Here is a 15,599-nt window from a genome sequence, read left to right as displayed (position 1 = left end):
TTTTTTTTAGTTTTCCATCTTGCTTGTTTGTTCTCATTAAATTATAGCATTTCAAGTATTTTGAGATCTTTTTTTTAATTTAGAATTTTTGGCCAAAATCCTAATTAAGCATGTTATTTCTGGTCAGATACAGAATTGTATTTTGTCTGCGTTTTTCTCGTCAAGTTAGAGCATTTTGAGAAGTTGTTTGTTTCAGGAATTTTTTCGGCATAATCCAGATTAACCTTGTCATTTTTGATCAGGTGTTAAAAAATAAGATAAGATTTTTTGGGATTTTTTTTCAAAATGCACAACACACAACTGTGACAAACGGTGAACAGGAGCAGAGCTGATCAGAGACAAAGACCCACTCGTGCTCTGTCTCTTATTGGTTTAGACCACAATATGATTCTAGCATAAATTTCAGTATGATCACAAGAGAACATCGCGAGAAATTGCCCTAATATATAAATATATATTTTCACCCGGGCAGCGTCAGGTGCAATCGTATGACGTGAACAAATTATTAGTTGAACTGTTAAAAATTAAGGTTGCACGTGAAACTCTGGAACCCTGCATACAACATAATCAGACAAGTTTACATATGATTGATGGTTATTTCTAAACTGTGACTCACAGAAGACTAGAGGGTTGTTGCCTCATCAGCTCTGCAGACAAAAAACAGTAGAGAGAAGGGTCATGAGCAGAACTTTGTCCTTATTTGTTTTTTTACACAACAAAAGGGCAATGTCTTGACCCCTCACTCCTCCCCCTTTTTTTGGGATAGTAGTCCTGTCCTGGGTTTGAGTGTCTCACAGCTAAATCCTCTTACACAGACATTGTCTGAAAGCTTTACAGGATGTGGAAAGCAGTAGTTCTGGTTCCCTTACTGGTCCTGGGATTGACCTGGGCCTCTGAGATTGACAAGGTTTCTACAGAACCTATTTTTGAACCACAGGAGAACTTTGACCTTAAAAGGGTGAGTGGTTCTTTTTTTACAGCCTGGTGTTTATGTCTGTTTACTTGTTACATTTAGATTTTGACAAAATTGTTTCTTATTCAATTATATATAAATAAAAGCATAATGTTAAACAATAGTAAAAGTAAACATTTTATTTTCATTTATTTAATTTGTAACAGTGTAAAAGTAGAATCTATAGCTTAAGCACTTTACGTAAATCTATAGAAACATGTCTTTTGGTAGTTATAAAAAGTTTTCATTTTGATGCCATATTAAATAAAAATTAAATAAATCCATGTTTTACTACACTGAAAAAACTGCTAGGTAGGTATGTAGGTAGTTAAAACAGTAGAACTGGGATTGTTGAAATAAAAAAAAAAAAACTTTAGCAACCAACATAATCAAAGTTTGGTAAAAAAAAAACTGAAAGTCATGACTAAAAGTGTAAAAAAAAGAAAAATGTTATAAACAGGTATTTACAACAAAAACACTTCCCCTAATCTAACTTCTTAGATTTAAATTAATTTAACTAGTTAAAGAAAAATACATTTGCAATTTAGATCAAAATATCTAAAATTAGTAGATAAACTAAAGGTTGACTGAAAATATATGAAATTCAAGTTTAGTTAATTACAGTTAAAATGTAAAATTTCTAACCCCATAATCATAAAACTATTAATATTATAAAATATATGGGTCAAGTAAAACCAGGCATTGAACATGCATTGGTTAAATAAAGACAGATATATATTATATTACATACCCAGTGATTACTCTGTTGTCTTGTCACTTTCTAACAGTTCCTGGGAACATGGTACGATATTGCCATGGCCAGTAACTGCCCCCACTTAAAACATCACATCGGAAAAGCGGCCATTGGCAAACTGGTGCTGGAGACCGGAAGCAGCGACAATGTTCTCAACATGACCAAAACTATGCTCAGGTTAGCAATGAGGTGTTTGTGTCCTTACCACAGTACTTAGTATTCATACATTAAGCAAGAAAGGACAAGCTTTTCAAAAAAATATTAAACGTTAAAAAAAGTATAACAGGTACAGTATTTAAATATTTGCCTTCGGAAGTCATAAAGCAGAGAAATATAGCAATAGTAAGGATCCGCTGCAGGGTACAGAGCTTCCTAACAACTACAATTTTTGCATGGGAAATTACAATAAATCTGCATGATGTAAAAAAAAAAACAATATGTATATTTACTATTTTAGGTAAACTATATACCTACATTAAATAGCAACATAAAACACGTTAACAAATTCTTAACAACATGGACAAGAAAAGTGTTGTGTACCAAATTCAATCTAATTTTATATTTAGTGTAATTTAGAGAAGCCAAGACAAAATGTGTCCTTGGATGCCGTCTAGCGGTCAAACGAGGAAACCAGGGTACATTGCAGTGTCCTAGTTTAGGTATTAAAATTACTATTTAGAACTGTGTATGTCACTACTCCGTGGAAACCAATCTCTGTAATCAGTAACATTCTGAACTTTGTTCCTTCAAATATTTATAACAAACAAAGGAGCATAAACAAACCTCCAAATCCACTCTGCTCTCCGTAAGGGGGCCGTTGCTGGTGTCACTCCTCACCAGGTCTTCTCACTTTTTCTTAAGCCTCCTTCCTCTCTGAACTCTGCTCTCCTCCTCCTCTTCTTTTTCTTCACCTGGCACTCCTGTCACTCTCCCCAACGTTCTCGTTTTCAAACAAACTCTTCGCGGATGACCTCATGTTGCCCGAGCCGCTTCCTCTTCCTCGTCCTCCTCATTCTCCGAATCCATTCGAATCATGACTTTATCCTCCCCCCCAGAGTGTCTGTAGATGGGTTTCACCAACGCTATCATTCACTTCTTCCTCCTTAAGTTTTCGGAACCAGAAAGTGGTCCATTATGCTCACTGCTTAGCATTGCTACCACAATCAAACTTGCTGCAGGCCGCCTGACAGCAAACCAACCAATCAAATTCAACGGCTGATAATCATTAGGAACGTTACAAACAATCGGGTTTCTTGTCCAGATTGTTACATGTTATTAGTACAATCCAAGAAAAAATATATATTTTCCATTATTTTCATACAAATAATCGGGTATTTATTCAAATATGTATGCTTGCAGGCATGCCCAAACTGTTCCTCAAAGGGCCGTGTGGCTGCAGGTTTTTGTTCCAACCAACCAAGAGCACATAGTTTGACCAATCAGCTGTCTGAAGACTGAGACCAGGTGATTAAACCTGTCAACTCAGGTGTGCTACTGCTTGGTTGGAACAAAAACCTGCAGCCACAGCGGCCCTTCGTGGAACAGTTTGGGCACCCCTAGGGAAGGCCACAAGGGGGTGCCCTCTCCTCCTGGCCGCCGTTTACTACAAGTGCCGGTTTATGATGGCTGTCTACAGTTATACATCACTTAAGATACTGCGTCTTGAAACGGGTTGAAAAAATATTGCTTTTTTATTTCTTCTTAAGGACAACTTTACTGGTATTTTAGTAGTTTATTTATGTAATATTTATATTAATAAATGGTAGTACTACTGGAAAACACAGTAAGTGGATACATAATACCTAACCTTCATATGATATTTATTGGTCCGTGTGTGTGTGGTTGTGTGTCTAGGCATGGAGAATGTAAGGAAGTCACTGCAGAGTACTACACAACCTCCACACCTGGGGTATTCTTCTACCGTTGCAACTGTATGTCGTATTTTACTTTAAGTATTTACTTTACTTTGTACTGAATATTTTTCAAGCATTGTCCCACACTCTTCTGTGTACTGTTCTGTTCCCACAGTGTGCCAAGCTGATGTGGATGCCTATGTGGTTCACACAAACTATGACGAGTATGCAATTGTAGTAATGAGGATGAAGAGGTCAGCAGAGGTGAAGAGGACTGGAATTAAGTTGTACAGTAAGCACACACACACACACACACACACACACACTTTCCCCAGTCCCTAACATTGACCTTAACTATAGCAAATATTGCCGGGGCCTTATTCGAAATGTTGAACATCTAAATGGCCAAAAATCAGCAAAAATAGTTAACATTATTTTGAATAGAAAAACAGCTAAAAACACTGAACATGCTAACAGTTGGTTTGCCACAATTTTCAAAGAGAAGGTTTGACATCGTATTATATTACAATTTTTATATTACGATGTCAAACAATTAAAGTTTAACAATTATATTTTCATATAATTGTTAAACTATAAAAACAATAAAATATCCCACAAAGTTCTACAATAGTGCTATAAAACCGTTACATGATTTAAATTAATTATCTTACAAGTGCTAAGGGGTCACTCTTTATACAATTTTGTTAACAAATATGGTTTTTATTTTCACTGGCTGACTCACTGTTTATAGGTCGAAAGATGGAAGTGAGAGACTCTGTGCTGGAAGACTTCAAAACTTTGGCCAAAGAACAGGGAATAGATGACAAAGGCATTTACATCAAAAAGAACCAAGGTGCAAAAAAATGTTTCCAATCCATCATAACTCTACACGCACTACAAAGTGAAATAAGTGAAAAACTGTTTTTGGACCATGTGCTTCAGGAGAGTGTGTTCCTGGAGAACCAGTGGTAGAGCCTGAACCAGAACCTGAGCCTGAGCCTCAGGTACCACAACCTCCTCTAATTAAAAACACTTGAACTGTGACAAGACAAAGGGTTGATGGGATGCATTTGTTGGACGATGGAGATAGAGACAATGTATATGCAGAAGCCTATATGTTCTAAGATAAACTAAAGATACATCTTTTAGACAATCCCGCAGGATGTCACAGGTTTCCATTCAAGTTTGGTAAAACATTGCAAGTGTGCTCTATTTTTTGAAATGTGTTCATTTGTTTAGAGGGTTGAAGAACATGATGCATGGCTTAACACTTGACATACTGTTGGTGTAGTGATAAAATGTGTCAAAGCTCTTGGAGACATCAGAGAGACCTGTCTTAGCATGTGCTGATAATTCAAAATGGACATTCTATGAAATGCTAACATTTTGATCACTTTTGAATGTAACATTTTTCTCTTTAACTTCAATCTTTGTCAGACTTTTTGGTAAACCCGCCAGTTATTTCTTATGTTTTGTCTTAGCAAAGAGCCAGGCTGTACTAAGAGATGTTCTCCCTATATCCCTAGTTGATATCCTAATACGCTAATTTTATGCTAATTATGGGATTGAAGTATTTTCTAGATAATCTTTAGTTTATATTTAGCTGACACTTTGGGGTTTTTAGGTAACAACTATTCCGTTACCATTTCTCTGAACTTTGCCTAACTTTTCTAGGGTTCATATTAAAGAAAGACAGGTCTTTATGTTTGGGTTTGTAAAGTCTCATTAAGACTTTTTGACTCAGCCTGGTCTATCTGTATTTTCACAGAGGAATAGGAGACAAGTCCCGACACTCTTATCTGCCGATGAGGAAGGATCTGGCGACAACATACCTTTTTTCAATGGAACTGGTAGGTGACGGCAGCTGGAGTACACCCTGACACACCTGACTGAGAGGAATGGTCAACAGTTGAAACGAAATATTTGTCTGTGTTTCTCAGAGGCCTGTGCTGCAGCTCCTGAAACTGGACCATGTTTTGGATTCCTCTCGCGTTTCTACTACAATTCCTCCTCCATGAGCTGTCAGACCTTCATATACGGAGGCTGTTTGGGAAACCAGAACAACTTTGAGAACGAGAGGGAATGTCTGCAGAGATGCCGGACCGAGGGTGAGGAAAAAGTGGAACGTCCACGTTGGTAAAGTGGGATAATCATGCAACACTTAGAGCATCAGATTGTTGACGGTTTTCTTTTCTTTTGCTCTGTGTGCGTCCAGCCGTGTGTCGTCTGCCCATGGTACCGCAGCCCTGCACTGGTCAGCCACCCATCTGGGCCTTTGACTTCACGGCCGGTCTGTGTGTTCAATACAAAACCGGCTTTTGTCAGGCCAACGCTAACAAGTTCTACAGCAAGGCCGAGTGTGAGGAGTACTGTGGCGTCGTCCAAGACGGTGAGATCCAGAAAAAACAATATGTGCATAAAAAAAAGATGCAAATGTTAATGAAGCTTAAATCATTCTCCGCTTTTTCACAGATGACCTCCTGAGGACAAACTGAGTGATGTGATAAATCTTCTCTACAACTGAAGAATAATGTCAGTGCGCATGAAGTACAAAAGGTTTAATAAACTGAACCTCTGATCTGTTGGTTTTACTGTTGTTTGTTCTTGTCCGTGTCTTCATTCGCCTCTCGGTGGAGTCAACTGATATATAAAAAGACTTACTTTGTGCTTTAAAAATCAGTGGTTAATTTAATGAGGTAGATTTAAATTTAATTACTATCTTTTATTATGCACTTTCACATGAAATAGTTTTCTAAAAATGCAGAATATATATATATATATATATATATATATATATACATACATAGTAAACAAACTATTTCAAGCCCAGGATCAAAAACTAGCTAATAAACAAAAAATATTAAAAACAAATGTATTTATTTGTATATCAATTCATTTAACTCTGATTTTGTGGTTACTAATTACATTGTAAAATCAAAATATATTTTGTTTCGCCCTCGCCTATTATTTATGTTTTATACACGTAACCACTAGGAGGAGACATTTCTCTTTTGTAGGTAAATTCAACTCGCGGTGTTTAGCATACAATCAGTCACGCGCTCACGTTTTTAAGGCGAACAATGGAAAACTCCATCATTCCTGTGTGATGACGTCACTCTGCATCAACCTTAACTTCACCTCACTGGTTGTGATATTTTCACACATTGTTTTAGAGGAAAAATGACAAACTCACTGCAGTAAAAACCAACATCACCCCTCTCTCTTGGCTTGTTCTCCCCCCCTCTCTCTCTCTGCAAAGGAGCCAGGTTTCCTGCTCTTAGTTCCCAGAGTTCCCGGTGGCTGGCAGTAGAATGCTGGGAATATCCGGAGAGGAAGGGGAAGTGACATCACGGCGCTGACCTTCCGTACCAGGCCATATCACCTGGTGCCGCTGGGAGGGAATGAGGGAGGGAAGGGAGCCACCAAAGAAAACAGGCGCATGTACAGTACATTTACTGAAAGTCAGAGAGGAGAAAAGAAAGAGTGCGAGAGGAAAAAATATATATAGAAGGTTCCCACGAACAGGGAGAGAGAGAGAGAGAGAGAGAGGAAGTGATGACTTCAGTTGGTCGTGCACAAAACTTTCCAGTACCTTTACAGAAGCAGGTTGAGCCAAACACACACAAGGCAGGAAAATTCCCACAATCCTTCAGCTGGCGCTGGTCCTGCAGATTATGTTAGACGCTAAAACATCTAAATGTGTCAGTACTACTACTTTTATAACTAAACTAAAGATATTTCTGGTCGTCTTAACTTTTTGTTACATGTTCACCTCACTTCTAGCTGTGTCTAAGCTAACCTTCAGTTACCTGTCAGCTCGTTCTTTTCTAGCAGTTTTTTAGCAGTTGTGCTTCAGGTGGCTAATAGATAGCACTCACTGTAACTAATGGGTGAACATTTGATGTTCTGACATGTAGATATTACAAACTTTTTAACATTACATGCACTTTATGAAATTTATGGTCAAAAAGTAAGCCAGAAACGAATGAAATGCTAGAGAGTAGCTTCAAGTTAGCCCAGAAATAACTGAAAGTAAAGCTTATGTTGAGTTTTTAAAAATCCCTAAGGCCTTTGCACTGATAGTGCAAACTAGCAACTAGCAAGCTGAAACATAAAATAAAGCCTTTAACTTAGCTAAAGGTTAAATGAACTTAAATGTACCAAAAAATATCCCCAAACATCTATATTAGCATAATGTTAGCCACAATGTTAGCCACACCAAGGGAATAGGTAATCTTTGCCAGCCAAACATATAAATAAAAATGCCAAAATCCAATCATTAGTTAAGCAAAAAATGTAAAACATATTCCAGACAGAAATGAATCAAGAAAGCAGCAAATAACCCAGAAAGAGCACAAAGTTAGCCATGAACATAGACAAAAGAAATGAGCTAGCTAGCTCCAGTCTATACATTAACTATATACGTATGATATCCATCGTCAGCAAAGAAACCTCTACCAATATCAGAGCTTATTGCAGCTCAGCAGTCTTTTCAGGGTGGAAAGTGTCTGAGTCCTGACAGCTACCCTCTGAATTTGACAAGAAATTCAGGGACAAACCTGCACCACTATTCCTGGATATGTAGAACGAGCTTGGAGCTTCTTTTTGCTGTTAATATTTCTGTTCTGAAACGTCAATACAGTTAGGCTGCACACAGATGGAGTTGGACCTGAACAGACTGTGAACACATGGCCTGCAGTGGAGACTTCTATCTGACACTTTGATTTGACATTAAATGTTACATTGGTGCTACATGTCAACTGACTGAAAACACATTTTTGGAGAGATTTTTTTTTTAATATATGGGAAATTAAGGTAGTGGGACAGAGAGGATGGGGAATTGTCCACTAAAAACCAGAAGGAGGAATGGAGGGTGAGGAGTAGAGGGAGAGGGGGAGTCTGAGACGGTGTGTGTGTGTGTGTGTGTGTGTGTGTGGTGGAGATGTCATTATGCAGGGTGACAAAAGAAGAAGGGATTCTGGTCAGCTGCTGCTGCTGCTGACTATTGTCCTACAGACAGAGGACCCCCACCACACCCCACCACCATGCTGTCCACACACACACACATGCACGCACACACACATGCATTTTGGATGCATCACTTTCTTTCCTTCTTCAAGTTCAACACTGATTACATGCCTGACCAACTGGCAGCCCCCAGCATTTAAAGACCTCACTTCCCCCCACCCTCCTTTCCCCAGCCCCCCTTCAGCCCCAGCTGTGCAGGTCCTTTAAACTAGTTTTAGGTCTGAACAGACATTTGGGCCCCCCCAAAAATGACAAACTTGTTAAGGGCAAAAGAAAAAAAATCACACAAAAAATGAAATTTTAGCAGGATTAAAAAAAAACAAAAAAAAACTTTTCGAACTACCAGAGAGCCAATCACTGCTCCTGTGACATATAAACAGTGTTGTTTGGTGCAGTGGTTTCCAAACCTGTCAGCATTTGATTTTAAATTTAAAAAAAGAAATGTTCATTTACATGTCTTTATTTTATGGAAAAATCCCACTTAACAAAAGATTTATCCCACGCACCCCCTAGTGGCAACTAGGCACCCTGATTTAGTGGACACCAAACAATGTGGTTATATTTTAATGGGTTTTTCTAAGTACAGCCCTGTTCGTGTAATTATAGTTCTAGAAAACATTTAATTGTCTCTTCCATATTTAATTCAGCTAAAATAATAAAACAAAAATAAAAACACAAAGCAATGTAATTGGTTATTCCAGAAGTAAATTAATTTAAGCTAAATTATTTAAATTAGCTGAAATGATGATGATGATGATGGTGAAGAGCAGAAACTCGTCAAATTGGTCAGAAAACGTCAAAAAAAAAAAAAAAAGAAGCTTAAACAGCTTAAACAGATTAAATGTGTTGAGGGAGTTCAAAGTAAGCTGAAAAGTGATAGCCCAAAAATGTTTCACGTTCCTTCATTAAACACAGGAATATTGATTTTGGGAGTATACGCGGACTGAAAAAGCTGCAGGAGTGAAATAATGAGGGTGGTGCTAATGAGTTGCTTTCCACCTGTGGAGATGTTTTAGTGCTGGATGGAGTGGAGGAGAGCATGAGGGAGGAGGAGGCGACAGATTCAGCACCTCATACAGGCAGCCATGAATGAGGCTCCTTTCTTCCCTTTGTCCCTCAGCTGTGTATGTATGCAGCGCACGTACTTAGAAAAGGTGCTGAGCTCTGCATCAGAATGTATCCTCTGCCCTGCTGCATGTGTGTGTGTTGTTTTTGTCAGTGGTGCTAGTCTGCACAGCCAGAGTTATAAACCTTCAAGTCCTGTTTTTAAGGTAAATATCTAAACCTTTTTAGATGTTTAAAACATGTCCTTACAAAAGCTGACATTTCCATTTCAAATGATAGGCTGAACGCTAAACCAGGAAACAGTGAAAACCTATCCCTGAGCATAGCTAAACATTAGTCCAGGATAACTTTAACATTCAGCTAATGGTAGACATTGGATTATTAATTTGAAAATTATTGAAGTTTTTCTAGTAATAGTGAAAAGTTTATAGTTGGCCCACAAATATTTTAAATTTATGAGGGAGATGGTGATTATATTATAGCAAAAAGTTTTATATTATATTATATTATATTGATGGATTTTTAATAGACAATGAAGGAAAATTGAAGGAAAAACAATAAATGATAAGCCTAGGTAAGCTCAAATTAGCCAAAAACACCACTTAAAAAACATAAAATTGGCAAAAAAAAAATTAGTCTGATGTAGACTATATAACAATTAGCCTCATAAAAGCTATAAAGCACTCAAATATTGGCATGAATGAGAAAAGATCTAGGAGTAACACCAACATTAATAAAAAATGTTAGCCAAAATGTTAGCTATACTAGAACATTAGGAACGCCTTAGTAAAGAAACTATCTACCCAAAAGTTGGTCAAAACATACAGTAGATTGAGCTTACGATCTTAGAAGGTAAAATATATACATAAAAAATAGCTAAAGAAAAAGCTAAAAGTAAGTGGGACAAAAGCATGCAAGAAATTAGTTAAACTGTGAACCATCATATCAGTGGGTTAGCTACGAAAGGCTAAGATAGGTGAGTTTTATTAGCTAAAAAATGATAAATAGTTAACAAAAAGTTACACTACAATGGCCAAAAGTGAACTGAGAAACTAACTGAATATTAATCTACAACAAGCTAACACACAGGCACAAAGTAGTAACAAAATTGGCATGATGGAATAACTGAAATGCCCCGAAAACATGTTTCACCAGGGCAACAAAGACCCCTTTAAAAAAGTGAATTTCTCCCCTTGTTCCAGACCATGTGACCCTTCACCAAGTGACCTCAGAAATCACTGTCTCTCCATTCCCAATGTGTGTGTGTGTGTGTGTGTGTGTGTGTGTGCTGCTGCTGCTGCTGTGGCCCATTCTGCCCTGACTCCTCTGACCTCCCTTTGACTCAGGGGCCACTCTGTGACCAGAGTGTGACACTCACAGACAGACAGACACAATAGGTGACCCTGCACATTCCTGACCCCAGGTGGTAGAAAAGACCTCAGCCAGATCAATGATCCTAATGCTGCCCGGACCAATGGCCGACCATCATTAACCCCTGATGAGTGTGATACCCTGGACAGACCATTGTGTGTCCACACACAGACTACAGAGAGGAGGCGACGTCAGTTTGCTGCTGTGAGGAGCTGGTTAACTGCAGGAGGAGACGTCCAGCTGAGATCTTGACAATGAAGACGTGGCTTCTCTGGATGGGTATGATCTATGGGCATTATGGAACCAAAGGTGATCCATGCAAGGAACTAGAAAAGGCTTTAGACCAGAGGTTTATTACAGGATGTCAGCCACCCCTAGGGCTTTTAGGGGTACTGCAGGGGATCAAAAACATTTGACTCGATTAGACAGTTTCGACATGATTTTTATGTCTTGCACGGATTAAAAATATTAAGATTAGTAATAACTAAGATCTATGTTTCTTCTCCTCCTTTTTCTTCATCTTCACCTTCTCCCTTTCCTTTCAGCTGTTCCCTTCCTGGGTCACCACAGTAAATCATCTGCCTCCTTATCACCCTATCTCCTGCCTCCTCTACTGTTACACCAACAACCTCCATATCCTCCTTCACCACGTTCATGAATCATCTCTGGTGTCCTCCCTATTTCACCTCCATCTCCAACAACCTGGAGACCTGGTCTCCATCTATTCCACCCTCACCTCTGTTGTGCACTCTTACCAGGAATGAAGGAACGATGAAACTGGTCACCATCGGACTCTGACTTGGAGTCAGTTTGTAGGGAAGAGTGGACAGAACTCAAGAGTTGAGAGACAGTCTCAAGAAAACATAATAGTAATAATAATTATTGTTATTATTATTATCATTAATATTATTGTGTTTATTACAGATGAAGAGTCGTGTGTATTTATTTGAACAGAAGACATGTCTCTATAGACATGGAAAAAATTCAAAAACATAGAAATTCAGTCTAGCCAAGTCTTTCTGTTTCTGATGATCATTACTTGACCAGTGGCACAGAACTAGTGCACTCTTTTATTGTCCAGCTGCAGCAGATCACCTCACCTCTAGACCTACTCCACAACCTCAGCTGCTCTAAGTTTCAACGGGACTTCTCCAACAACCACCCCCCTCCCTGTCCCTCTGCTCCATCGCTCTTCCTCCTGCAGGCCTCCACTCCTATTGCAATGAACTCCCCCTGCAGCCGTGTGTGTGGTGGGCCCGTGGTGGTGGGAGGACAATGGGCAGTAAGGGGGCAGGCTGAATGGGGGCATTGAGTCTGCTCAGCCAAACAGAAAAGCATCTCCCATCTCACTTCAAAACCCACAGTTTCACTCTGTACAACCAGGCCTTTATACTGCATAATTTCTGCTTCACACACACACACACACACACATACCCTCCCTAGCTGTTTACGCTAACCTTAACTATTACACCTAAACCTAATCCTAAACCTAAACTCTAATCGGACCCTATTTCTAATCCTAACTCCAAACTGAATCTCAAGCCTCTAAATACACTCTCACTCACGGTGGACCACTAAAATGTCCCCATGAGGACAAAGTGTCTCCACAACAATAGTTTTGTTTCTGACAAAGGTGTCCCCACAGGTATAGCAACAGCAGGAACATGCAGACAAAGACATACACCAATACATGTACACTGAATAAGCAGAAAGTATTCTTGACCTTATGTAAACACCCATGACCAGCTCAGACACAGTGTTGATGGAGCTGTTCTGTGGGTAAATGGGACAATAACAAATACAGTACAACACGCTGTAGCAGTCGGTGTTGGTTATGGAGGATTATGTTAGTTTAAAACGGCATCAAATTAGCCATTTTATCAGGTATGTGCAAAATCCAGAGCTACATGGAAAGGCTGTATTTGACCTACAATTTCCTGCCATTATGTTGGGAAATCTTGTGTTGTGTTTTTAATGAATCAATAAATGTTGCTTTGATACAATTAAAATACTATTCTTTTGTAAAATCTTTGGCTATTTTCACAGTAATATATGTTTCTATCATACTTGTAGCTGCATTCACCACGTTTCCTTTATTCCATGGCTAGCCTTTAGCTAGTTATACAGTATGACTAACACTACATACTTAAGCTTTCAGAAAAGTCAGAGTTACAAAAACTACTACAAAAAAAGTTGATTCTAACATTTCTTCTCTATATGTTCACTTCATTCATCAGTTATATTTCTATGAGTCATAAAACTGCCACCTACTGGTTCGTCTAACAGTGGCTTAAACCCCCCCACTCTCCTCAAAATGCCCTTATTATATATCTATACAAACATAATATACAAAACAAAAGAAAAAATAATTTACGTTTTGGTTAAAAAACATTTGACATTTGTTGTAATTTCTTCAAGTTCATCTTGAAGAAGATAAAATGACAAACAGGTCAAAGCTGTTGGAGCCGCCTTAAAAACTTGTCTTGTTTTAGGTATTAGAACACAAAGAACTAAGAGCTTTTTGACCCTCCTACCTGAAAGAGATCAAAGACTGGAAAGGAAGGAAGGGTAAATACGATGCATATACCAGCCTAAAACTTTTGTGTTTCATGTCAGCAGTGATGTGTCTTTTCTCTTTATGTAGACGACACTGTGATTACGTTCACTCATTTTTTCAATGACTGGCCTACATGTAGGACGAGCTTCTGCCCTCCCACACCCCCTCCTCCCTCTCCATCCTTCACAGAGTCAATTCAGACTACATATCCAGAGATTAATTTCCAAAGCTTCGGTTTTCTTTTTTCTTTTTTTTTTTTTTTGCCGTAGCAGACAAAACTGTAGCAACAGCTGTGTCACAATATGTATTAACAGCATGGTTCACTGTAAGCCCTATGACAAGAGGTATTATGGTAAACGTCCCGTCAGACAAAGGCAGCGGGCCGGCACAATGACAGTGCTGTGACAAAGCGCAGTATCACCGACAGTTTTGGTCAGTGTTACACTGGGCCATTTAAACTCCACCGAGCTTGTTAGCCCACTTCCAGGCCCGCAGCCACTCTGCTCTTTGTGCCTCCAGCACACTGGATCATTGTGTGGCAGGATTATCCATACTGGGTAATTGGTTCAACCTATCATGCAACGTGGACCGACAGCAGGTTGGAGGTAGACGGATGGGGTGATCCATCAGGGCGAGATGACAGGAGATGGAGAGATAAATCCATTTGGATGTACGCCCTGGGTTTTGTGTCAAAATCAAAGTGTTTGTCACTGAAGTTTGGCAAGCTGGATGAGATTAGTTGAAGATTAGTCAACAAAAAGATAAGAGTTGGCTGAACCCAAACTTTAAATGACCTCACAATTATCTTAAGTTGCCAAAGATTGCTAAATTGGCACAGGCTAGCATAAATAAGAGTAAAAACATTAGCCCTGAGCTACTGCCACAAATTAAACTAGAGTGGCAGAAAAATAATTTTACTTGGTTAAGAAATACAACACAACTGAGCTAAATGGATAAATACGTGTACAGGTAAAAACTAACCAAATAATAAAGCAAAGAAATTGACAAGAGGCCCAGAAACTTATGCTAAACATAATATACATCAAAAGAGAGCTTGAAATATGAGCTAAAATGTATCAAATACCTGAAATAAAAATCATTAGCGAACAGTTATGAAAAGCTAAATCCAACCTTGAAAGATTGCAGAAATGAGAAAATAGCTAAAAGCTAGCTTCTACAGAAAAAGCTAGCTAAAAGTAAGTACAAAATTTAAATTAGATCAGTGGAGTAGACTTCTACTTTCTGATTCTAATTCGACAAACGTCTCTCTTTTAGCAGATAAAGAAACAGTTCCAAAAACTGCCACCATCACACAGGGCGGTCAGGGAGGTGTTCTTTGGGTGATGTTCAGTGTCACTTTAGCTCCAAGGCTACGATCAATGGTCAATCCAAATCATCATATCATTACATATAGAGTGACTTTTTCACAGCACAGTTGAGCACATCTTAAAGATGTGTTTACCTTAGTAAGGATGAAAACAGTTTGGTGCATAACAGGAGTGTGTGGAAATCTTATATCTGGTGCAGACAGATGGACAGATGGGTTCATCTCGCATCGCCCATAATTCCAGAAAATGAAATTTTATTCATTTAGAGAAGGATAAACTTGGTGGCCTCTGCTCCCTACTCAGCAGAGTGGGTCTGTGTGTCGGAATGACACACACACACACACACACACAGGAACAAAAGCTGCTGGCAGCAGAAGCCATAGTGTTAGAGTTGTATGTGTGTGAGTGTTTGTCAGGGCCGGGGGGACGGGGGGAGGGCAGCTGGGGACGTTGGAGGGCTGACAGGGGGAGGCTGAAGCTCCATATGGGCAGGCCCACCCCTCCTCACCCCCAAACAGGCAGATGTCAAATGGGACGTGGCTCCCCCGAGGGGGCACAGGGTCACCCCGCACAGGGGTAAATAACAGAACAGGAGGGATTGAGGGAGAAATGCCTTCCTGCCAACAAATACCCCCACCCTAAAAACACACCACACACACACACACACACACACACACACACACGACACGAG

The 15,599-nt window shown here is 39.2% G+C and overlaps 2 protein-coding genes across 2 annotated transcripts in view; both read left to right on the top strand.

The window, feature by feature from the left end:
- LOC103389163 (threonine synthase-like 2) overlaps positions 1 to 15,599 on the top strand; it is a 649,915-nt gene that overhangs the window by 479 nt on the left and 633,837 nt on the right. The window lies entirely within an intron of this gene.
- ambp (alpha-1-microglobulin/bikunin precursor) lies at positions 780 to 6,155 on the top strand. The gene is made up of 10 exons (XM_008324542.3): positions 780 to 958; positions 1,741 to 1,883; positions 3,561 to 3,637; positions 3,735 to 3,851; positions 4,311 to 4,412; positions 4,502 to 4,563; positions 5,328 to 5,409; positions 5,500 to 5,667; positions 5,775 to 5,948; positions 6,032 to 6,155. The coding sequence occupies exons 1-10, from the start codon at positions 839 to 841 to the stop codon at positions 6,052 to 6,054; spliced, it is 1,068 nt and encodes a 355-aa protein (XP_008322764.1). The 5' UTR covers positions 780 to 838; the 3' UTR covers positions 6,055 to 6,155.

The sequence above is a fragment of the Cynoglossus semilaevis genome, chromosome 14, assembly GCF_000523025.1.
Source record: "Cynoglossus semilaevis isolate Cse_v1.0 chromosome 14, Cse_v1.0, whole genome shotgun sequence".
NCBI lineage: Eukaryota > Metazoa > Chordata > Actinopteri > Pleuronectiformes > Cynoglossidae > Cynoglossus > Cynoglossus semilaevis.
This window is presented reverse-complemented; position numbering and strand designations above follow the sequence as displayed.

Bases quoted from the DNA above. Each gene is read 5' to 3' on its own strand.
- ambp (XM_008324542.3), top strand. From the start codon at position 839: ATGTGGAAAGCAGTAGTTCTGGTTCCCTTACTGGTCCTGGGATTGACC. The intron at 959-1,740 runs GTGAGTGGTTCT...ACTTTCTAACAG, and splicing joins AGAACTTTGACCTTAAAAGG to TTCCTGGGAACATGGTACGA. The intron at 5,410-5,499 runs GTAGGTGACGGC...TGTGTTTCTCAG, and splicing joins ACCTTTTTTCAATGGAACTG to AGGCCTGTGCTGCAGCTCCT.